This window comes from Dendropsophus ebraccatus, unplaced genomic scaffold (assembly GCF_027789765.1).
Source record: "Dendropsophus ebraccatus isolate aDenEbr1 unplaced genomic scaffold, aDenEbr1.pat pat_scaffold_1780_ctg1, whole genome shotgun sequence".
NCBI lineage: Eukaryota > Metazoa > Chordata > Amphibia > Anura > Hylidae > Dendropsophus > Dendropsophus ebraccatus.
Window position 1 is genome coordinate 1 of NW_027209209.1, and position 26417 is coordinate 26417.

A 26417-nucleotide genomic window follows, 5' to 3' on the forward strand; every position below is an offset into this window, starting at 1 on the left:
AACTGACAGCTGCACTACAAGGCCTAAGCCAGCAGCCAAGAGTAAGCAAAAAAATGTGTTTTTTAAAAATGTTAAGCCCTTAGAGGGGATGTTGGATTCTTTGTGTCGGATTCCTGCCTAATGGCACACTAATTCCCTGCCTAACACTCTCCCTGACAGCAGCTCTCTCCCTATGCTCATCCAGCCTGCAATCTGAAGCAAGCATCGCAGGACCTGATTCTTAAATGCCCAGGTCATATGATCTGCCAGCCAATCGCTGCTATCAACATGTAGGGTTCCCACATGATGCTACAAGCTCCCAAAGCCTCTCCTGCATATGATTTGCAGAGAAAAAACGCAAACATGCAGGAAGAAAAGTGCCATTGCCTCGAGTATGGCAAGATGCTCATCCAAGTACCGAGCACCATCGAGTACCCTAATACTCGGAGAGCATGCTCGCTCATCTCTACCTGCTATCTAATCTATACAGTAACTTTTATCATTTCCTTTTCTTGATAAAACAACCCTTTGAAATGTCTCTTATTATTACATGTTTCTTAAGCTCAGGATGTTTATTTTTCTGGAAATGTGGCTAGAATGTTTTTGGCTAGACATAATTATTTCACAAGTCAGATTCATACCGCAAATTGCCTAAATTTAGGTTATAAATAAGTCCCATGGAAGGCAGTGACTCACAGTTATGTGTCAGAGAATGCAGCCGGTTTATGCCGTCCTATGTCAGGGTAGCATAAACTAGTGACAGAGAAGCTGAACAGAATGATGTATCGCTTACATTGGTCTGTGCAGCTGATTCAGAGATATCCTCCTGAATAACATGGACAATAAGTAGTCCTCTCCATTCTGTGCATGAGCCCAGTAGTCCTGGATATTCAACAGCACCAGAGAACTCTGCCCCCAGATGCTTACTGGCAGTTGTCAATCTATGCTGTATATTGGCAGTCAGCTGTCACTCAGCTGGAATGTAAAGGGTGAGGGGGAATGGTGTGGCAAAAATCCTATTCTCCTGCATATTAGGAGAACACCCGAACAAAATGATGTAAATAATACTCCGATCGTGTTCTTTTGCAAAAAACGGATGCAATTGTGTGTATCCGTTTTGATCCATTTTCCATTGACTTCCATTGTAAAAAAAAAGGAACAAAATGGATCCGTTTTTAACGTACACAAAAATGTAGCTGACCCTACTTTTGTGTCCGTTAAAAAAACGGATCCATTTTGATCCATTTTGTAGCTGACCCTACTTTTGTGTCCGTTAAAAAAACTGATCTGTTTTGATCCGTTTTTTTTTTTTTTTACAATAGAAGTCAATGGAAAAACGGATGAAAACAGATGCACACAAATGCATCCGTTTTTTTATCCATTTTTCACAGTTTTTTTTGCAAAAAAACTAAAGAAAAAAATGGATTGCAAAACGTAGTGTGAACCCAGCCTCACTAGTCTATGCCGTCCTAATTTAAAACAGCATAACCTAGGGACAACAAATTCCTTTAAAGACAATCATTGCAAAAAAGTGTTATTATTATAAATGGCATCTAAAGTTTTAGGAAAAACATATATTTCTATCCAACAGACTTTACAATGTTATTTAATGTGCATCTCATGAGAACTATTGGAACTGTATAAAGAAAAAACAGACCTATTGTTACATGGAAGCATTAGTATACAGTGCATCTTATTGTACTGGCTCCTTCTTCTGCCACCCAGCTAAGTACAACAATCCCATTATACAGACATCCAGTTGTAATTGTTTGTCGTCATAAATATCCAGCTTGACAAATATTACTATGATCATTAGAATCCTTAGCGCTTCAAGAATAAAATTCTACTGAGACAGTGAGGTAATGACTCCTGTGCTGCTGTATGCTGCTGTCTGTACACACACGTTTTCCCACTAGACACTCTAAATAGAGACATAGTCAACATGGAATAACAAACATGTCTCTGACTTTACCACACCCTAGATTTAACAGAGCTGTGAATACAGAAAAATTTTAGTAATATATAAATAAGAGTAACTACAAATCTTCTACAAAAAATACATAATATGTAGAGAGATTATACCAGTTAAAGGAGTTATCCAGGATTAGACCAAACATAGCTGCTTTTGTTTAAAAAGATCACCACTTATGTTACAACTTCAGATATGTCTAGTGTAACACATGTTCCTGGAGTTTTTTTCTAATCCAATAATCTTTAACCTTTGCGCTTTGGCTTTTTTTTGCACCGCTAATTACACTTTGCAATGACAGACTTAATTTTTCCATAAAATATGATGCAAAGCCAAAAAAATATATAAATTTGCCAATATTTCTTTGGGGGGGAGGGTTGTGTTTGTGCCGTTCACCCTATGTTACAACTGATATGCTAGTGTATCTATGTTCCTGGATTTGATGTAACCAAAAATCTAAAATTTTGCGCTTTGGCTTTTTTTTGCACGTACACAGTTTACCACAACGTGTAATAAAGATAGTTTATTAGTTCGGGCGATTCTATATGCAACGATACCAAATGTGTTCATTTATTTATTTTTATAAAATAGGAAAATTGTGGGTAATTTACACTTTTACCACGTGATAGGATTTCTTTTATTAATGAAAAAACTTTTTTTTTCACATGCAGCAATTTGAAGTCCCCCTGGGACTCATAGAAATCAATGCAGTACATATGTACTGCATTAATCCATGGGATCAGTACTCGAGTGTTGAGCCGAGATCAGCGTCATTGCAGTGCTGACCACCAGCATGGACAGAAGCATGGATCGCTCCTCCACGATCACACTGCGCAGGGGGGGTGGCGTTTATCCATCCTCTGGACAACTTTGGATCAGGGTTTACGGGCATTTAAATGCAGCTGTCAGTTTTAACAGTGCGGTGGTTCAGAGCGTGGTCTCGGCAAGACCTTTCTCTAAACCCTCTTTAGCAATGACGTATGGGAACGTCACCAGTCCTTAAGAGGTTAATATTCAAGGTAAATAAACAGTGAAACAGTTTTATTTTCTGCCTATTAACCTGGAAAATCAGTTTTCTAAGATTCAATTAGTGACCCTCTATGGCTCTATTCATTCCTATGGAGTCTGCGGGCGGTACAGAGGTCGGACCCCCTACGATTACCTGCCTTTCCTGTATCCTGTGGGGGATTTTTCCTGGAATATTTCCTGGAATACCTTTTTACTATACTTTTTAAATGTTTTTTTACCTCCCATAGTGGAGTTGTAGTTGATTTACTTCTAGCTGTCCAGACCTTTCTTCAGTAAGTGCCCAAAGGTGAGTTCTGCCATAAGAAAGAACCCTATACATTAGGGATGAGCGAACCTCGAGCATGCTTGAGTCGATCCGAACCCGAACTTTCAGCATTTGATTAGCGGTGGCTGCTGAAGTTGGATAAAGCCCTAAGGCTATGTGGAAAACATGGATGTAATCCTTGGCTGTATCCATGTTTTCCAGACAACCTTAGAGCTTTATCCAAGTTCAGCAGCCCCCGCTAATCAAATGACGATCGTTCGGGTTCGAATCGACTCGAACCCGAACCCGGTTCGCTCATCTCTACTATAAATCTAAAAATATTTGTTACAATTTAATCTTAAAGGGACCCATTAGCAGGTTGATACAAGCAAACCTTCTGATATCCTCGTGCAGCTGCGTACCTGGTGGTTACGTGGCTGCTCCTCTTTTCCCTGTAGCTCCTGCCATTTTTGAGCAGTTTGAAAAAGAGTAAAAACTGGGGGTGTAAAAACGCCCCCAGTGCTCCTAACAAGTACATTAGCATATTAACTCTTCTTTAAACTACATGAAACCAAGAGGAGCTACAGGGAAAAGAAGAGCAGCCATGTAAACATCAGGTACGCAGCTGCACAGGGATATCAGCAGGTTCGTTAGTATCAACCTGCTGATAATTTTGACAATTACCGGCATACTGTACATACCAAGGGTTAGGAGATGGTTTATATGGTGATGTAAGATAACTTACCATAATAGTATGATGTGGAAATTTGGCATGGACTTTCTTCACAAACTCTACAAAGTGTTCTGAATATCCATTAGCTACATCCAAACAAATGTATTTAATAAGAGGAATGGCTTCTAGGATGCTGCTCAGCCTGTCAAGATCAGCTTGACTACTTCCAGAGCTTGCTGCTACGTGCTGTGGTAGAACACAATGAAAATATCAATGTTTGGAGATAAGTCTCATCACGACAAATAAAAACAAAACATCATCTATAGGCAATTAATGGTCACAAACTAAACCATCTTAACCCCTTAAGGACAGAGCCTGAAATGGCCTTAATGACAGAGACAAATTTTATGAATATGACCAGTGTCACTTTATTCATTAATAGCTTCGGGATGCTTTTACCTATCCGGCTGATTCTGAGATTGTTTTCTCGTGACATATTGTACTTTACATTTCTGGTAAATTGGAGTCGATACTCATAAAAAATCTTTATGAAAAAAACCCAAATAATGTGAAAAAATGTGAAAAAATGCATTTTTCCAACTTTGAAACTTTTTTGCGTATACAGAAAGTGGTTATACCACATAAATTATATATTAAATAGCATTAGCAACATGTCTACTTTATGTTGGCGGCATTTATTAAACGATCTTTCATTTTTTTTAGACGATAGGAAGCTTAAAACATTAGCAGCAAATTTCCAAATTTTCAGTAAAATTTCAAAATCAGATATTTTTAGGGACCTGTTTCAGGTTTAAAGTGTATTTGAGGGGCCTGTATGTTAGAAAGCCCCACAAAGCACCCAATTTCAGAAACTGCAACCCCCCAAACTCTGCAAAAGCATATCCAGAAAGTGTTTTAAACCCTTTAGGGGAGTCACAGAAATAAAAGCTAAGTGTGTAAGGAATTTGAAAATTTTAATTTTCTCTGCAGAGATTTTATTGTAATCCAATATTTTTTCATTATTATAAACCTATTACCAGAGAAATGCACCCCAATAATTATTGCCCCGTTTCTGCAGTTTATAGAAATACCCCATATGTGGCCCTATTGCGCTACTTGACGCAACCACAAGCCTCAGATATAAGGGGAGCGCCTAGTGAATTTCAACGCCTCCGTTATATTTGGTCATTTTTGACTGTACCACTTCAGGTTGGCAGAGGCTCTGGGGTGTCAAAACCTAAAAAACACCCCTAAAGGGACACCATTTAGAAAACTACACCCCTCAAGGAATGTAACAAGGGGTGCGGTGAGGCATCTGGACCCCACAGGTGCTTCACAGATTTTCCGAACAATATGGCGTGAAAAAAGGAAAATTTATTTTTTACACTAAAACGTTGTTCTAGCCTTCAATTTTTCATTTTCTTAAAGGGATAAGAGGCAAAAAAAGACAAAAAATGTGTAGCGCAGTTTCTCCCGAGTACAGAAATACCCCACATGTGGCGATAGAGTGCCAAGGGGGCGCAGGACGAGCCTCCAAAGGGAAGGAGCGCCAATTGGCTTTTGGAAGCTGGATTTCACTGAAAAGGATTTCAAGGGCCATGTCGCATTTACAGAGCCCTCGTGCTGCCAAGACACTGGAAACCCCCCACAAGTGATTCCATTTCTGGAAAACTACAACCCCTCAGGAATCTAACAAGGGGTGCAGTGAGCATATGGACCCCACTGGTGACGGGCACAAATGTGGAATAATGTGACGTGAAAGGGAAAAATTTCATTTTTTCACTTTTACGGCACAAATGTGCCCGTCATCAAGGGGTTCATATCCTCACTGCACCCCTTGTTAGATTCCCTGAGGGCTGCAGTTTCCAGAATGGGGTCACTTGTGGGGGGTTTCCAGTGTTTTGGCAGCACGAGGGCTCTGTAAACGCGACATGGCGTTCATCATCCATTCTAGCCAAATCCAACCTCCAAAATCCAAATGGCGCTCCTTCCCTTCGGAGGCTTGCCCTGCGCCCACATGGCGCTTTATGTCCACATGTGGTGTATTTACGGACTCGGGGAAAATTGCTCTACACATATTGTGTGTTTTTTCTCTTTTAACCCCTTGTGAAATGATAAATTCAAGGCTAAACCAACATTATAGTGTAAAAAATGTAATATATCATTTTCACGCCACATTGTTCCACATTTGTGCCCGTCACCAGTGGGGTCCATATGCTCACTACACCCCTTGTTACATTCCTTGAGGGTGTAGTTTCCATAATGGGGTCACTTGTGGGGGGTTTCAACTGTCTTGGCAACACAGAGGCCTTTTGAATGCAACATGGCCCCTCAAAATCCATTCCATCCAAATCCAGCCTTCAAAAACGAAATGGCGCTCCTTCCCTTCGGAGGCTTGCCCTGCACCCGCATGGTGCTTTATGTCCACATGTGGGGTATTTACGGACTCGGGGGAAATTGCGCTACACATTTTGTTTTTTTCCCCTCTTTTAAACCCCTTGTGAAAATGATATATTCAAGGCTAAACCAACATTATAGTGTAAAAAATGTAATATTTCATTTTCACCGCCACATTGTTCCACATTTGTGTCCGTCACCAGTGGGGTCCATATGCTCACTACACCCCTTGTTACATTCCTTGAGGGGTGTGCAGTTTCCATAATGGGGTCACTTGTGGGGGGTTTCAACTGTCTTGGCAACACAGGGGCCTTTTGAATGCAACATGGCCCCTCGAAATCCATTCCATCCAAATCCAGCCTTCAAAAACCAAATGGCGCTTCTTCCCTTCGGAGGCTTACCCTGCACCCGCATGGCGCTTTATGTCCACATGTGGGGTATTTCCGTACTCAGGGGAAATTGCTCTACACATTAAATGTTTTTTTTATCTTTTAGGCCCCTTGTGAAAATGAAAAAACATGACAAGATTAATGATTTAGAGTAAAAATTTTACAAAAATTACACTAAATGTTGGTCTAGCCTTGATTTTTTTCCATTTCCACAAGGGGTTAAAAAAGAAAATGAACACAAAACGTGTAGGGTAGTTTCCCCTGAGTACGAAAATACCCCACATGTGGGCATAGTGTGCCATATGGGCACAGGGCAAGTCACCAAAGGGACAGAGCGCCATTTAGAGGCTGGAATGGAGGATGGAGGCCATGTCGCAATTACAAAGCTCCTGTGCTGCCAGGACAGTAGAAACCCCCGACAAGTGACCCCATTCTGGAAACTACACCCCATAAGGAATCTAACAAGGGGTGCAGTGAGCATATGGACCCCACTGGTGACGGGCACTTACGTAGAACATGTGCCAAGAAAATAAAAAATACAATTTTTTTCATTTTCACGTCCCAAATGTGGCCGTCACCAGGGGGCCATATCCCCGCTGCCCCACTTGTTAGATTCCTTATGGGGTGTAGTTTCCAGAATGGGGTCACTTGTGGGGGGGTTCTACTGTCCTGGCCGCACAGAGGCTTTGTATTGCATCATGGCATCCTCTAATGGGAATGGCGGCCATACCTACTTAGCTGGGGAAAAGGGACAATTCTAATTTATTTTGGGGTATTAGGCCAATTATTAGTTTATAAGGTTGGAAATGACAGGTGTCCATCAACTCAACCTGTGTTGATCCAGAGGAAGGCAAAAAAAAAACCCTCATAAGGCAGACGACAGTAGCCTCATCACAGGGGAAAAATTCCTTCCCGACTCCATAATGGCGATCAGAATCCCCGAAATAGGAATAAGGGACAGAATTTAGATAATGTAGAACCCCAGTGACGTGTGGTGCGCCTTGGAGCGATCCAGTATGCAGAGGCCGGGGGGATCAGGACAGGTGTCACACTGGAAAATGGTGTCCTTCCTGATCCCCCTGTTACACCACACTCTGCACTTCTTCTGGGGTCTCCCTTTCTCCAGTGTGGGGGACGTCACCTGGAAAATGTTGTCCTGGTGCGATACGGGGTCCTTCATATCCAGAAGCGCTGGGTCCGCTCCATGGCTGCTAAATATTAGGGCGCTATTACTGCTTCTGATATGTTCGGATCGTGCCGCAAGCTACAGTAGCTCGGGCAGCGAGGGACCAGAAGAGGGGGTGCTGGTATAAGAGTTATCCCCGTACAGGTGGTGGTGACCTTTATCCAGCAGTGGGAAGATCAGTTCCCGGACGATCTTCCCACTAACTCCGAGGATGGGGGGGGAGGGGGCATCTGGGGGCTGCATTCGGGTGTCCCTTCCTACATACACTCTAAGGTTACATGCACACTGCGGAATCGCGACAGATAACCCTTCGTGCATTCCACAGCTGGCACCCACCGGCGGACTGATGCAGGCGCACATCTCCACACGTGTCATAGACTCCATTCTATGCACGGGCGGATTCCGCTCTCCGTCCAATGTGTTCATTCTTTGGATGGACGACGGATTCCGCCCGTGCATAGAATGGAGTCTATGACACGGATGGAGACGCGTGCCTCCATCAGTCCGCCGGTGGGTGCCAGCTGCGGCATGCACAAAGAGTTATCCTTCGCCATTCCGCAGTGTGCACGTACCCTAAATCTGTAAGTGTACCCAGAGGTATTCTCACAGAGTTTGTAGAATTTCACACCATACCGTGATCTCTTATTGGGACGGTACTGGCGGAAAAGACGTGTCTGGGGGGCAGCGTACGCTACGCTACCCCCAGACACGTCACAGGATGATGAGGATGATGAGGATGAATGGAGGAAAGAAGGATCCCCCCATTCATCCTCACTGGCTGTTTCGGTGTCGGAGGCAATAATAACGTATCCCTCTGACGCTGAAAACACCCTGGGGGCCATCTTTATACGGGGACTAGTATATGGGGTATGTAGTGGTGTAGTGTCAAACTTTATTCAATGTAGTGTGGTGTAATGTAGTGTTTTTACCGTGTTTTTTTACAGTAAGTATAAAAAAAAAAACCTACGCCAACAAAGGAGTTGCTGATAAATGCCGCACTTATGTCCGGCACTTATAAGCAGACCGTGGCAGTAGAATATAGAAAAAAAACACCCTATGCCAAAAAGGAGGAGTTGCTGATTAGCAGCGCACTTTCGTGCGATGCTGATCAACACTCAGCGGCGATAGGGTGCGGAAAATAGAAGAAAAAAAATTTGGAAAAAAAAAAAAAAAACCTTTTTCTATATTCTGAATATCCCTGTAGCTGCTGATAAGTGTATTACACATATCAGCTGCTAGGGGGCAGCAGAGCGCAAAATCCGGAAAATGACGAGGCTGGAGCCGAAAATAGCCGAAAGAAGACGACGGGGACCGCCGGAAAGACCCGAAGACCGAACGGAATGACGGAGGACGCCGCGAACCCGGAAGACGCCGATCAGGAGCCCGGGACAGGTGAGTAATGTACAAATACCTGCTCTGGACCCCTCCGCTACCTAGCTGAGGGGTCCAGGGCAGGTATTTATTATTTTGCTGGACTCTGATCGCCGTGCCACCGGCCCGATCGCCGTGAACGGCCGGCCGGCCGTTCACGGCGATCGGGCCGGTGGCACGGCGATCACCATTACTTTTTACAGTAATGGCGGTCGGTGCCGTCCTCGGACAGCACCGACCGCCATTTTTTTTCCGGGTCATCGGGTCACCGATGACCCGGAAAGGTTCCGATCGCCGCTATTGGCTGATCTGAATTGATCAGGCCTATAGCGGCGATCGTAAGCACGGGGGGTGTTAACCACTCCCCGTGCCGTGAAGCTAAGATGGCCTGCTATGATTTATAGCAGGCCATCTTCCCCGACCGCTGTGTGTGAACACGCAGCGATCGGGGAACCATCGGGCGTAAATTTACGCCCTGATGCGCCAAGTACCAGGGCGCGAGGGCGTCAGTTTACGCCCGATGTCGTTAAGGGGTTAAAGTACTCTGGAATTTAGTTTATTCTTAAATAGGGCAGAATAGGCTATTAGAGAAAACTGTACAAGTCTTTACCTTTTTTAGCTGATGTAGCAGAAAAAGGGTTTGTTTGTTTTTTAGCAATTTTGCTTTATATTTGCCCTCTGAAAAGATTTCCTAATGCTGTCATCACTGAAGTTCCTCTAATGAGATCACTTGGTAATATAGGCTATGTTCACACTACAGTTTTTTGGGCTGTTTCACAGCATCTTTTTAACTGCTGTCATTTTGGTGGCAAAACATGGCCATTTCATGTAAATGACAGCTGTCATTTGCATAAAACAACCAGGTTTTGGTGACAAAATGGCGGCCATCCAAAAACATGGCCACGGAATGGCCAAAAAAAGACTTTGTGTGAACATAGCCATGATTATATTATCTTCCTTGGCGCTTAGAGTTGAGGCAGGTTAGACTTAGAAGTGGGGTCAATTCACATTATATGCAGTTTTGATGTGTTTTCCTAATAAAAGCACTTTGTGAGAAATAATGCAATGAGAAGAAAGTGACTTGACCTATAATCACAATTAAAGGAGGAGTCCTGTGAAACTGAAAAAGGTAGAAAGCCAGGGAGGTGTGGGAAAATAACAAATTACATGTCCCCATGCCCGTATCAGCGATCCTGGGTCCCGTTAATAGCCACGGGCAACCTGCAATTCTTCCAGTGGCAACATCACGGACTCGGGTGATGAAATGACCGCCACAATCACTGACTGGCTGAGCGGGCAATTGCTCAGCTGGGCCGTGACGTTGCAGCTGGAAGAGCCAGGTACATGATGTACCCACATTCCAGCCAAAAATGGCAGGGGCTACGGATACAGAGGCACGGGGTCAGGTCAGTCTACTATTGTTATCATTTTCCCACACACCCATTTCTCCCTTCCTTTTTTCAATTTCATGGGACTTCTCCTTTAGGATATGTTCACACTACATAAGTTCTGTAATAATCACGGCCGTGATTACTATGGAACTTACGTAGTGCTGCCGTCTATGAAATACCAGCCAGAGTGTATACACCCGGCCGGGTCACGGAAGGGCCGGTTTCTTACACCATGTGAATATGGCCTTTAGGTGTTTTATGAGATTGAGCCACATTTATCAAACTGTCTAAAATATACACTGATGTAAACTGCTCACAGCAACCAATCACAGCTCAGCTTTCATGATCGGTGAGATCATCTCTCTGCTATCACAGTCTGTCTGAGGAACAGATTGGCAATCTGTCAGGAAAATTGATCAGAACCCCCACAGTCACACTTTGGGGTTTCTGATCAGTCAGGAACAGGAGCTGCTCCTGACACTAACACACTTAAACACTGGCATTGCTATAGAGCAGGGGTGTCAAACTCAAATACACAGTGGGCCAAAATTAAAAAAATTGGAGACAGTCGCGGGCCAACCTTAATATTTAATGAAGATTGCATGCAGCGTTTCTGGCACTGTCAGAGCAGCGTGCAGCGTTCCTGGCACTGCATATCCTAAAGTAAATGTCCCCACATGGTAGTTACCCATTATCTCCCTCAAGCAGTAGGTAATCCCATAATGGTGCCCCATGTACTAGCCACCTCAAATAGTGCCCCACATACTAGCCAGGCCTACTATTAGAGCCCCACATAGTAGCCAGCCCTTCCAATAGTGTCTTATATAGTAGCCAGCCCCCCAAGTTTCCCATATAGTAACCAGCCCTCCACAATAGTCTTATATAGAAGTCAGTGCCTAAAATAGTCTTTTATATAATACCACCCATCCCCCATAGTTTTATAAAATAGCCACCTCTCTCCAATAGTCTCAGAAAGTATCCAGAACTCCCAATAGTCTCTTATGTAGAAGCCAGCCCTCCCCAATAGAGTCTTATATAGTAGCCAGCCCTCCAAATAGTCTCTTATTTAGTAGCCAGCCCTCCAAATAGTCTCTTATATAGTAGCCAGCCTTCCAAATAGTCTCTTATATAGTAGCCAGTGCGAGCGGCTGTGCAGACCGCTCATAATATAATCTGCTGCAACGTCAGGTGGGCCAGATTTAATACAGCAATGGAAAAGCATGGCGGGCCAAAAATAATGGCACTGTGGGCCAGATTTGGCCCGGGGGCCAGAGTTTGACATGACTGCTATAAAGCATGGTGTTTAAGGGGTTAATAGTACCAGCTGCTAGCACAATGTGTGTAGTGCTGCTCACATATGAAGCAGTGCCACACACATTAATGTCCCCTCTATGCCAGCAACCTGTAAATTCCTTCCAACTACACAGGGCAACTGGAAAGTACATAGCCATATGGCCGACGTGAAGGGTAAAGTGTGTAAAGCATATTTTGAGAGTTTCTGTGAATACAAATGCTTACAAAGTAGCTACAATTTCAATTTATCTATCTTAAAGAACCATAACTTTGCAATCATGTGCAATACGTAGTATTTGTTGTCTGGATTTTGTAAGTTACCAGTGCATCAGAACTGTCTCAATTGCACACATCACAGGTACAATCCCAGACACCTCACCTAAATGTGCCCCAGGGGCACCCCTATCCGTACAAAAGAAGGCACTGTCATTCGGTCACTTCCCCCCTTGTCAGGCTCTTTCTTTACCCATATATAGCTCTGGTCTCTTTGGACGCCACCCCTGTGTTATCATGTGACTAGGAAGCAGCTATATTTCCTAGGAGTACATAGCAGTCTGGCTCTTTGTAGCTCCCTAGCTTCAGAGCTCAGTTCTCCTGTCTTTCTCCACTGACCTACATAGAAAGTAGTACCTCACACACAGCTTGAAATCTCACTAATACATAGTATTTTGTAATCCATTGTTTTTGAATTTTCTTCACTGTCCCCAACAAGTTATCCTTCTCATTTATTATTTGTGAGAACGTTAGTACTAAACAGAAATATATTGTCTCTCCAAGATAGCTGGGTTCCTGTGAATTTCTATATAGTACTAGTTCTCGCTGTCTTTACACATACAGGTTTATGGAAATGTACAGTGAGAAGGCTAGCAGCAAAGCTTGGGTGTCCACCACTACTGGATGTATCAGAGGGTGGACACTAACATCAGCAGAACAAGAAGCAGCAGGGAGCGCTACAAATGATGTTAATGTAATGTACAGTATCTCATAACAGATTTAATCAGCTTTAATTTTTAATCAATTGCTATGGATACAATTCTTTTCATACATACTGTAGAATGCACAAAATATTTCTAGTTAATTAAACATTTTAACTGTCCACTGGGGTACCATCTATAATCATAGTATCATAAATAGTAATTTTCCTATTTTTTATGCATTTTTTTGCAGGCACTGATATGGGTATCTGAGGCTAATGCACTTATACTATTGGCACATTTTTTGCAGACTTCCTTATGCCACAGCTTATGTGAACCTGTGCATCTGATGCACATAAAAGGGCATACCTTTGGCTGGGACACACTAGCATACCTTTGGCTGGGACACACTAGCATACCTTTGGCTGGGACACACTAGCATACCTTTGGCTGGGACACACTAGCATACCTTTGGCTGGGACACACTAGCATACCTTTGGCTGGGAAACACTAGCATAGCTTTGGCTGGGACACACTAGAATACCTTTGGCTGGGACACACTAGCATTTGGCTGGGACACACTAGCATACCTTTGGCTGGGAGACACTAGGATACCTTTGGCTGGGACACACTGTTATAGTTCTCTGCCTTATTCTCAGAATTGTTAAGAGCAAATAAAGTAGTAATAAAAGCATTTTCTTCATTTACACGGAACGATCATCGTGCGAATTTGCACAATAACAATCGAATTCGAGCGATAATCGTACGTGTAAACACAGAGAACGATCAAGCAACGAGCGAGAAGTCGTTCATTTTGATCTTTGAACATGTTCTCAAATCGTCGATGGTCGTTTGCAAAAAATTTGCAGATCGTTCCGCGTAAACAGTCGTTCACCAATTTAACCTATGTGCGAGATAGGCTTAAGCGATCGGAAAATGATCGCAAAACGATTTTTCCGTACGATATATCGTTCCGTCTAAACGCTGAACGTTATAAAAAAAAATCGTTACTTAGAAATCGTTAATCGTACGATTGAGTGAATTATCGCTCCGTGTAAACGCAGCATAAGGAGCACTACTTTGTAATTTGCAACAAAGTGTCACATATGTTCATCAGTTTGTTTTGTTCCATGGTAGGGTATGGATTGCCCTATCTTTATTTTTAGTTTAACAGACCAGAGGAAACACATTGTGGTGCTTCAAAACACTTCTCAGTCTACTTTGTATAGTATGAAATCATATGCCATGCTGTGTGCAAATGTTTATACATCCAACATTTAAAGAGGTACTCCGGAGACCGACAAAATTTTTTATTTGTTTTAATACATAGATTTAATAAAGTTATATTACTTGTATTACTTGTAAATGTTTTTTCTTATTTACAAACATACTTGCGGTGTCAGGCAGCAGTAAGGGACGACAAAGCCCCTCTGCTGCCACCACTGTTTGTGTTGGAAACTGCAGGGCTATAATTCCTACAGTTCCCGATTACCTGCTCTGTTCTAGCACCGCAGAGCAGTGCAGTGACCCAGAACAGGCTATCTGTTCACAAGTTTGTATCTACCTCTTTATTATAACTAGTCCTGTTCTGGAAAGCTGTGGTCCACTGCAAACTGTGTGTATTGTGTCACCCCTCTCAGTATTCAGGTCTGCTATTCCATTCATTTCTTGTATGCATATTCATTCATCAGTGCCTAATGGTATTATGTCGCCCCCCAGTGTTCAAGTGTGGTACTTCTCATGTATATTTCACTGTATATGTCTAGTGGTGTGATGATGCAATGGCTGGATGTCATGTGACTGCCCCTGCTTCCATGGTAACTCCAATGGCCATCAAGCTTTGGCTGAGGATACCATGTGACTTCCTGTCTGCCTCAGTCTTGTCTTCCATCTTCAGGGGGACAAGTGTGTGTGACCTCTCTCCCCTGTCAGCAGAGAGATACGTGTGCTCTGCTGCTCCAGCTCCACAAGAATTATTCCTGGCTGTGTTCTATTCTCAATTTCTCAAGATTCTCATCTATTCTCCAGATCTGGGTGCCGTTCTTCAGTCATTCCTCTCATCATCTTCTCTAATCATCAACAGCAAGTATTCATCTCAGTTCCATTTTGCCCATCATCTTATCCTCAGTATCACTACTACTCCCATCATTTAGCACGCTATCATCACAGCCTATTGCAGCATCACCCATTACTCTGCCTTATTCAAGATTGTCTTATTCCCGGTTGCATCCGGAGAGACTGTTGCTATTAGTTACCACCGTTACAATAAATATACAACTACCGTTGTTTCTGAACCTTGGCATTGGTGTGATAATTGGTGCCCTGACTAAGGACAACAAAGAATCGCATGCCCAGTATCCCCGCATGGTCAGGAGCCCGGTTCTCAGCTGTGTTTTGCCCTCGTGCCAAAACCGTGATAATCCTCTGCTCAGCAGCTGCCCTGGTTGCTGCCAGTAACAACACCTCTCAGCGGAGTGGCCCCTAGGGGCTCGGGCATCGCAGCAGCTTTATACAGAGCAAAGTTTGTTCCCCGGGTGGGGAGGCTGTTCAACATTATTCCAGTGTCCGTCAGTATCTGCAGAAAGAGTGGTGATTGCTATCACTGCTTACTGTGATAGAAGCAGAGTGAGCTGCAATAGCATTCAAGGCTCCCTCTGCAGCCTCCCTGCCCTGTATACTGTAAGAAGATACAGTACATGGTGAAACAAACCCTGCTCTTTATACTGTAGATCAGAGCAGGTAATCGGGAACTGCAAGGATTATAGCCCTGCAGTTCCTGACACGAATGGGGGTGGCAGCAGAGGGGCCGTGTCACCCCTTACTGCTGCCTGACACCAGAAGTAGGTTTGCCAATAAAAAAGTAGTATAACTTTATTGGGAAAAAAATCTCTAGATTATCCCTTTAGGGGTTGAAAAACTTTTATAAACACTGGTTAAAAGCAGAGAGTTAGAATTTCCTAAGTAAAGAATTCTTCATACCTCAAGGCATTCAGGAGATGTAGATGCAAATTTCTTCCAGTCTTCTACTGTATAATGTTTGTGAATTGCAGTAAATAATGTATGCTTAAAGTAAAAAAAGTACAAACATATATATTAAGCAGAGCACATGTACAATTTGCTAATATACAAAATATTTATATTCCAGCTAATATAATGCATAGTGTATTTATAATATGTAGACATAAACTACACAACATAGGGAATGTGATGATTTACATTCATGATCTCTCCATTGAATAGCATTAGGTCACTATTAGGTTATGTTCACACATAAATATTGAAAAGGCGTCCGATTTTCACATTTAAAATAACGTCTGTCTTTGCCGCGATTTAACTGACTGCAATGACAATGCATTGAAGTCAATGGGAAGATGGACGTCCAATGCAAATAGTGTATTGAATAACGGACGTGTTTACCGCGGACGGCAAAAAAAAGAACATGATCATTATTTTCAGACGTCTTTTGCAAACAGTGGACGTTTTTTATAAGTTGTTCACACATAGTTTTTCTTATGTCACCATTCTTTCTCCGTTTTTACTATTACATTTTCAATTAAGCCGCATCCAAAAGCTAAATAGTAACCAAACTAGAATAATGTACAAACACCAGTGATTGCACTAAGGGGAGGTCAGGCTGCTAAATTACATCCGTTATTTTAGACTCAAAATAACGAACGTCATTTTAAGCGGAGCAGAAAAAACGTTGTGTGAACATAGCCATATTGTGTGGCCTTGCAGAGACCTATGTAATAATGCTCAGACTGAGAGAGTGTGTGCTGTCAGTGGAGGAAGAAAGGGCTGTATCTATAGAGTGAGACACTGATATGAAGAGCTGGTTTTGCTGTAATCCTCCTCCTGCAAGTAAGGAATGGTGCAAGTGGCATTAGGCAGAGGGCATTTAAGTTAAGGTAATACCCAGAAAGAGGAGATAGCTCTAAAACAACTTTCTGAACAGTGTGAATCTTTCAGTGACTGTAACCATTATGCTTTTGTACCCCTCAAAGTGACAGTAATTGATAACAGTATTGTGCCTCTGCGCGAGAGAACAAATTGTTCCTGTTTGTCTGTAACCTTCACATTCAGTTGTGCAAGTTGTATTATATGTATTATATGAACCCCCACTCTCCCACTCCATCGCTCCTCGTTAAAGCAGTTGCGAAACGCGTTGGAGTGTGGAGAGGTGGGAACTGGTACACATGGCCACTGGGTCAGTATATGGATTTTTGGCTACAGGGAGGTAGGGGCAGGCTACTGAATTGTATGTAACAGGGGTTCATGTGTGTGTGTGATTGGGCTTGGTGGACAGTATTATCTTGTTTACCATTTAGGGACACATAGCAATTGTGGATACATATATCCTTTAGCACTACTGCTGCATATGAGTGTGCAATATTTATTTTGCTACTATCTGACATTATTATTGCTGCTATTTCTTACCATCTCTGCTGCTATTGGTTTACAGTATGTAGGGGTTGTGCAATATCTATCTGGCTGCTGCTATAATACAATCCCCCTTGGATATAAAACGGTGTTGTGTCCATTTGTTATTTTGTTAGCACATATGAATTTATATGTTATTCTGTGACTTGTAGTCCTCCGGAATTCTACACCTACTACCACTATTTACATAGGTGTTTACATGTTACTGTGACCTGTAGTTCTACATGAATGGAAGTATAATGTACCAGATTCCCACCATTGGTGTTTTTAACATGTCTTTTGTGTTTATGGTTTTATGGGAGGACTGAATTTTTTGTCTAGTAAATAAACATAAATAAAAATACTGATTACATTTACCAGTTGTCACTGTGGAGATTTTTTGCAGGTTACATATTATTGATGAAATCTCAGAAGGGTACATAAATTTTATTTTTTGATTTTGATGTTCTCATATTGGTTATATCTGTATTATATGGGTGGTTAGCTCTTATGTGCTTTGCAGAGATATAAGTAGAGAAATTATATTTATAAAATCTATCATTGTGTACAGTCTGTATACCTTTAACATGGTGCACATAATACAATATCTTCATGCAAAATAACTTTAATGTAATAACTTTTAAATGATGAAAAATAATGTTGATGACCAGAATCTCACCTTGCTTAAAGTTTTTGCCATTTCAAATGTACCCACAGTGTCCATATTAGCTGCAATAATAGGGATCCCAGTATAGGTCTGTTTGGAGTTCCGGAATGTAAATGTGCGAACCAGATCTACCTGTAAAACATAGCCACAAATACATGAATCTCCCCAAAGGGTATGGGATAAGAATAACATGGCTCCTGACTTACCATGGACCATGCCAATCTTTTTTCAGATTCACCAGATTAGCTCCATTCCAGTGAGAGCTGAAATAAACCCCACAGGCTATGGGAAAGGGGGGCATTGGTTCACATTTTGTTGACCAGATGTAGATCTGTATGGAGGAAGCTTTAGAGTAAGCAGTAGTGTGATGGATGCTCTGGTGGTGTTCTACTACTGGTCACACACTGAGGTGGTAGTGGTGACGCCACTTCTATGGTGGTTGATAGTGCCAGTGATGGTGCTGTTGTGACGCCAGTGCTAACTGAGCACACAGGTGTGGTGGTATACCTGCTTTTAATTGTGGCTGGCTGTATTGACCCCCTATGGTCGGTGATCTGCTGGGTTGGGATGGGTCCCTTGGGCTCTTGATACAGTGGTCCAGAGTGGGAAGATGACCCACCCGGACTGTCGGTACCGCCAGAAAGGGCAGAGTAACCCAAGGAGTGTGTAGCCAGTATGTGTAGATGCTGGTTCAATGATCACTGAGTCCCAGTAGAATAAATAAAATGGCTTTACTGATCTTGTAATACAGGATAGCTTGGCAATAGATAACGTCTGTGATACAGACTTGAGGTTACTGAATCTGTGCTGGGAGGTACCTTAAGTGCTGAGGTAGAATAGCAGTGCTTGTGTAGCTTAGTGTTGAGGAGAGTAGGGGAGTTTGTCGGGAGAGCCCCAACCCAGGATAGTAGTGTGCTCTTCCGGAACTTGAGAGAGTTACTTGTGAGAAGAGAAAAATACTTGTGCCCATGTTTCATCTAACCACCTTCTGCCCTGCAGTGTCAGGGTACCCGTCCTACTAGGGTGACACAAGCCCCAGACTAAGTTACCTAAGCGAAACTAAGTGTTCGAGGTTGTCCCGGTTTCACCTGCGCTGCGCTTTGCTCTATCCGGGTAAGTTCCTCTGCCTTAAGATACTGCCCTGCACTTTTAAGAGAGGTTCATGGCGTGGGCTGGGGTGATCTCTTACTTATCCTCCTTTAGGGGTCTTTACACTGCATAGTTTCTGTAGTTACAGCTTTAGAAAGGAAAGTCTCTGTGTTCTCCATACACATGTCTCTAACCACTTCACACTAGATCACACACTAAGTTGAACTTGCTAAGTTCAGCAGGGATGCCTGGTCTGTGTGTATCCTACTCCTTGGAGAATCAGAGGGAAACTGACGCTACTCTTCCTCTCCCAAAGTGGGGACTTCCAACAGGGTATGTAAGAGTCTCTGTGAGTGGTGGACAAGAGAGAGGTAGAAAAGAAAGAGTATCTCCAATTGGTAAGCACAGACCAGGTGGTACAAAAACAGTAACTCTTTAGTGACTACAGCTGTGCAACACATAACAGAGTTTAAACATAACACTGGCACCTTGTGGTGAAACTAAAGAATGCAACTTCATCACAACTGAAGGGATAACTTTGAGACAGGTGCCAGACAAGGAACACCCATGGTGGGACACCACAGTAGCTTAAAGGTAGCCTATACCGTCAATAGCTGGCGGCTACCAGCTACCTTTCATGGCCTTTCCAGACACATGAACATTTGCCATGTCTGAATATTAATGTGTACTAAATAGAGAGAGGAGGGGTAAGCTGCCATCAGACAGCTCTAGCTGTGAATTATTTTCCAAAGGTAAAAGGACCAGGGAAATCAGACATGCTGTGTACTTCTCTCTCCTGGCATCATTAGGAAGCAACCATACATTTTATACTCTCTGCCAGTCCCACCAAAGTCAGCTTGTTCAACTGACTTCTGACTAAAATGAATATGCACTACACCCATCCCTCCCAGGTGGTGTAATTTACTTTTGCCGTATAAGATGGATCTTGTATGCCCAGAGCATAGGCGTATTACATGCCATGGAGAGGCCATAGTACAGTGTATGGTCCACCCCAGCATGGGGCCACCTTATCGTTAGTGGGGTGGATTACACTGTTTGCAAATGATAACCAAGAAACCCCATTGTTTTTGTGGGATTTTTTTAGCAGTTGGGGGGGCTGCTTTTAACTATTTTCATGCCTGTAGTGGGTCTGTATCTTGCCATTGTAGTGAGCTGTTGCATTTTTGTGTTTTTTGTGTGTTTGCATTTCAGCCATAGCAACATGCTCCTGCCTAGTGTGAATTGTGTTCTAGGAGAGCTGACCAAATTTTATTTATTTTTTTCTAACATGAATATGGACTAGAGGTGAGTAAACCTCAATCACGCTCAGCATTTGATTACTGGTAGCTTAGGAAGTGGGATGTAGCCCTAATGCTGCTTGGAAAACATGGATACAGCCATAGGCTATATCCATGTTTTCCAGATTTCCCTAGGGCTGCATCCCACTTTTTTAGCCACCAGTAGTAAAATGCTTAGCGTTCGGGTTCGGAGTAACCTGAGCATGCTTGAGGTTCGCTCATTTATAAGGGGGACATTAGAGATGTAAAATATTATGCATTTATGGTGGTTTCGTGTAATCTAATATCACACATAACTTTGCATTTTCACTGTACCGCTAAAGATTTATGTTAGTAACTTTAATGTGCAACATTGCTCTGTGATCTACCCTAACATAGCATAATGTGCATGTGATCAGATTAATACCAGCTTGTTGCAGGATGTGTTTGAGGAAAAAATCTACTGGGTAGAAAATGTAATCTAAGTAAGTGATTACTGCAGGCAATACACATTAAATGATTCTCCACATAAACCAGGAATACATTGCTGAGTTCCTTTACAACCAGAGAAAGCGGAGAAAACACTAGATTATACTGCATACTGTAAACGCTAAATTAACAATTAATTAAAAAAAACTAATCTGAGAACTAAGTGCAGCTTTAGGCAAATACCAGTGATGGTTTAATGCCAGTCTGAACTCTGGTGGTCACATGACTAAAAACCACAGTGTTGGCAGAAACTACACTGCAATCCTTGTCTGTATAACACATCACAACCTTGTCATGGCCCTGCCGTTAATGTTTGTCCATTAATAAAATTGGTGTGGCAGCATTATATCCATTTTAAAAGCAATAATAATATTGTATAAAGTGCACTCGCACCCAGCCTGGCAAATAAATTATAAACAAGGAATTCGGCAATGGATAGGAGTCTCTTCTCCAGTATGTACATTACATGGTTGTGCTACGCTGATAAAGAGTAAAGTGCTGACAACAACATTTATGGCCACTGCATAGGTAGAACCTGCCTTAGCAAGGCTAAACTACACAAGGACACAAGTAACAGAGCTGGAGACTCACAGGACTCCATTATTTATAATTATAGCAAGTGAACTACCTTACTGAAAGGAATACTGCGGTTATTTATAATGACAAGTACTCTTTAAGGTAGCCATAGACCTTGCAGTAATGTTAGACAAACCCAGTGTCTTCAAAAGTGTATGGCCATCTGTACTGCCATGGTTTGGGGTGCAGAGGGTGTTATGCAGCAGGTGGGCGTTTGGTGTTTTGTAGCTGGAACACTTGTCACAGTGGCCAGGAGTGGTGCTACCCACCTCCGGACACACTTAACCAAAGGTAACTTTTACTTGTGAACTTTGGTGCAATAAAGTTAATGGAACTCAAAACTTGAAAGGTGCAGGTGACAATAGTGTTTGAGGTAGTGACTAAGTAAATAGTGAGAAGAAGTAGAAGTGAAGATTGATTCAAGGAAGGTACAGGGACCGTATTGGGGGCCTTGTCAAGGGTAGTCTACTCTTCCGGGATTAGACAAGAGAAAGTGGTACTTAATGTGAAGAAGAATACTTGTACTCACTTACAACAGACCACCTTCTACCCAACCAGATCAGGGAGTGCCAGGTTGGGTAGTACGAGCCCCAGGCCTATACAACTGGGCTTAGCAGACTCCTCGAGACCTCCCAAGATAGCCGTGCATGATCAGTAAGATACTTCAGCTTGTGCTCTTTGTCTTACTCCTGACAACATTGAAGAAGGATCCCTGGACAAGGTTTTCCCTAGTGGATGGTTACCCCTCCTGAGGCTTTAGCACTGCATCTTTAAAAGAGTCTCTCTCATAAAATATTTCTCTCTCTTGGTCCCTGACAAGGGCTCTGGCCCTTGAACCCAGCCCAGGTATCACTGCAGCAGGAACTCTCTCTAGCATGCTTGTTCTGTCTCAATACACCAGACAAAAGACCAAGACCTCCCTCCAGGAACTAACTAGGCTTTTATAGGGGTGACCAGGTCTAACCTTCCTATTGGTGGGGCTGTGTAACAAGAAACAGTGTGAGTGGCTGATAGCTGTGTGTGCTACCTGCACCTGTGATTGGTCAGAAACAGTGAACATAAAATACAGAAGTTAACCCTTCATACTGCAGATGTGCTCTCACAAACAGACAGTTAGGGGACAGTGAGACACCAAGTGGTGAAAGAGCAAAACGGCAGCTTCATCTCCTTTGTGTGACACCTGACAGAGTTACTTTTTACCTAGGTGACCCATAGCTTAGTGGACCACCCATACCATGACACTACATAATGGTACTGCTTGGGTAGGAAGGACACTCTCAATTATAGTAATTGCAGAAAATATATCTTTTTGTAGGACCTGTTTTTTTTCTTCTAAAGGAATACTCTCATCCACCATCAACCTGGAGAAGTAAGAGGCATAAATGGCTTCAACTTTTCCTGCACAGAAGCAGCTTCAGCTCTTGAAGGAAAAACTCTGAAGGTGCTATAGTGCTAAACTTGCATTATGGCCCCTTCATTTTGAGGTTCATGTAGAACCCAGCAGATATCAATGCATTAATATGCTCCATTGAAGTTAATAGTCAATTGGCCGCCAGTGCGCACACCATATAGAATAATGGCTGTAACCAATTGTAACATCCACAAAAAAAACTCATTACTCATTATTTGCTTTTGCAAAATATGACTGCTTTTTTATCTGTTCACACCTATATAATATAGGAAAATATAGGGATAAATCATGTAGAATAACGCAAAAACATTATATTAGGGCCCTGTTCACCTCTTCTTATGTGTAAAATGCTGGACACCATATCAGTGGCCCTGTGTGGACCAGAATAGAGATGATCGAACAGCGCCGGAGTTCAGGTTCGAACCATCTGCATTTGATTCCCTCTGCCTTACCGTTCCGTGGGGAAGGTGGGACAGCCCTGGAAAACAGGGATACAGCCTAGTTAATAGTTTGATCACCTCTAGACCAGAACACTTGAAGATGTGAACATATCCAGCTTTTGTACTTCTATCACCGTAAAACTAGCAGCAGCTACCCAAATAATTTTAGGTACATACCACAAAGCTGAATGGAGACAAGAAAGATAAAAATGTTCCCTATTTTCACCAGTCTTTGTGTTTTCATCCACTTTCGCAAACTACAGGAATGCAACGCAACGGCATTTCTCCAATACTCTCTATGTGTGACTGCCGTATCTATGAGTCTATAGTTTTAGTTGCATTAGAAGACATAAAAGGTAGGGAAGCTCTTAACTGGCTCCCCTCGTAAATAAATAGATGACAAATGTGAACCATATATATATTAACATTTGGACTGTGAGGAGAATATCCCCCTTTATTCTCTTTTGGATTCTGGGATATGTATCTGTATACATGCTTGATACGATGGTGAATCCCCAGCTGTGACCTCTATCTTGGCTCGATGTTGTGTATGCTAATACAGTTGGTTGTGACTGGACACAACAAAATCACGTAAGCGGATACATACACCCTAACCACTGGTGCTGTTACTGTATCACCCTATGAGGCGCTCTGTCTATCCTCTTTTTTTTTTTTTTGTATATCACATAATACTTTTAATTAAGACTTTTTAATAAAGAATTTAGACAAATAGATCTGCATAGGAGCTTTATAGCTTATCCCATATAGCTCAATATTATTTGGTTCCAGTCTAACCTATGCTTCCATTTTTTTACTTGACTTCTGCATCAGTACTGGGCACAGGGACAAGTGTACCATTTAAGCTGCATGGTATGGGAGGCAGGACTACAAAGAAGGTATTGCCAACAGAAGGGGGACTACTATTTGGAGGAACAGAGGACAACATTAGGGGGGAAACTGTGCCCCCCTTCCCAGAGGTTTCCTTTAAACTGTTATTGTTTAGCGCAGCACTACCCCTTTCACCCTCCCTAAAGAGAACACAGAAACAGCTGTTCATGTGTATGGGGGGACGGGAGAGATAACTGTCAGCTAACGTTAATGAAGGTAAAACCTTAACATGTAGCATTGTAATGTACAACTTAATATCGCTTGTGGAAAAAATATTCCCTAAAACCCATTTTAGAATGTTTTCTTATTGAAAATAAAGGGAAATAAAACTGATGATAAAAGATAAAACCAGTTATGCCAATCAATAAAGCAAGAGAAAGGGCACTACTGCTTAGAAAATAGTAGGAGGACATGTATATTACTGTAAGAAAATATTGTGCAGCTATAAGCAGGAATGCCTTCGAGCCGTCCTTCTAGCAGGCAATGCAGTAAACAGACACAGCTGCATGCAGTGATACTCTGCAGCCACAGTCCTTGATGTGTGCACCACAGTGCCATTACTCTCCCTGTCTTTGAAAGAAAACTGAAGAGACCTTTAAGTTCTATCACCTTGAATTACCCAAGCTTTATATGAGTACGGCATCTAGGACTTGACATAGCAATTTCCCAGAAAGCCTATGTCAGAAGGAGACGCCCACTGTCTGTAGTGAATACAGCACATGCCTAACACAGTCTACTGCAGTAAGATGGACTTGAAGGTGACTTCCTATTCAAAGCAGAAAAAAATACTAAATATCACAGGCTTGCTATGATGCAGCAGGCATAGTTTTACACAGAAATTCCAATATATAATATAACCAATGATTGCTATTAATGATAATTGGTGATGGAATATAGTTATTTATGACACACATAATTATATAGACTGTATCTTATGCAATAATAATGTTGAAATACTTTATTGATATAATAATGTCTTTCTCTCTACAGAGCAGAGGTGTCAGTGACATCACTGACTAAATGTATGTTTAGGTGTAAGTTTCCAACAAGCAAGTCCTGTCCCTCTGGGATAGTCCCACAGAGTGCTTGGAGTAGTATTAGACAGTATAACACCACTTGCACTATATCATAAACCTAAATGTTTACTTAAAGGAGTAATGTAAGGTTTTTTACGTCCTGTCATTGTCGCTTGTGTTTATACTTCTGCAGGCTCAGCTTTCAGAATGCAACCGCCTGACTAATCTGCTTCCAACTAGAACTTGAGTTGTTCTTTCAGCTGCCAAGGTGAAATCCTGAAGGTTAAAACAAGACTGCAACCCAAACAAGGTTCAGATCCTGCACCGCCACCCCCTGCTGCAAAGTCTTACCAGGAACTAGATTATTTATAGCAAAGGAGAAAAAAAGTGGAAAATTCCATGTGTCCTGACGAAAGATTCTACGACAAGTTTGGTACTTGCAAACACCTGCTGTAATGGATGGATCAGGCAGATGGATTTGTGTGTTCTAAATGTAAATTCAGTACAGTACAGTATATTGCGTAAAAAGGAACCAAATAAGTAACTCATATATAAGTAGTAACACAAAATATCAACTGTAATATTGAGGGTAAAACACTCACCTCTGATCTGCTTTTGAGGCTGCTCCTCTTTGGCCTGAAAAGGACATCTTTAAAGTCCAGCTTGAGGTCTGCATCCACCCTGGGCATCCTTGTAAAAGATTAAGATCCTTCAATCCTGTAATGCAGTGGTGAGCAGATATCCTTCCTGTTTGCTCCAGAGAGTGAACCAGATACAAACCTGAAACAAGCAAAGCCTGTATGATATTCAGCAAGAGTATTTATAGTGTGGAAAAGGCCAATAGTGAGCGCACAAGCCCCATATCTTTATTAGGCAAGCACTGTTTTTAGAAAGCGCTCAGCAACAGAACTGTAGTCTTCCCTCTGGCTCCTGTTCTGCCAGCTGACAGAGCGTGTGTGTGTAATAAGAGTCTACGGCTCTCCATAGCAGTGCGGCGTAACCACACCAAAGCTCTGCATAGGGACAACAATCAATGAGGCTTTTTCCTGCTAACAGATCTAGAGGCACAGCCTACCATTATTTCTGAACGCAACAGAGGAATGTACGAGTGTGACCCATGCCAAGTTATTTTTCTATAGAAAATAATTACTCCTGCCATTACAGTGTGGACATCATTAAAGGGATCAGTACTTTTAATGACACTATCAACTACAGACCTCTTAAAGACATAGCAGCTTGTTATCCGTAAAGCAGTAATACAATAAAAATTATAATTATATATCATTTCTGTCTGTCCGTCTGTCCTCTAT

General features: G+C 42.4%; 1 protein-coding gene across 1 annotated transcript; it reads right to left on the bottom strand.

Moving 5' to 3' along the window:
* Positions 1–3966: 3966 nt before the first annotated feature.
* On the bottom strand, positions 3967–26046 carry LOC138775572 (GMP reductase 1-like; the record flags this gene model as incomplete). The annotated part of the gene is made up of 4 exons (XM_069955968.1): positions 25710–26046; positions 17934–18053; positions 15815–15898; positions 3967–4140 (listed from the first exon to the last, which is right to left on the bottom strand). Coding segments are annotated over exons 1-4 (465 nt in total), but the record flags the coding sequence as incomplete, so codon positions are not given.
* Between the last annotated feature and the right edge of the window lie 371 nt (positions 26047–26417).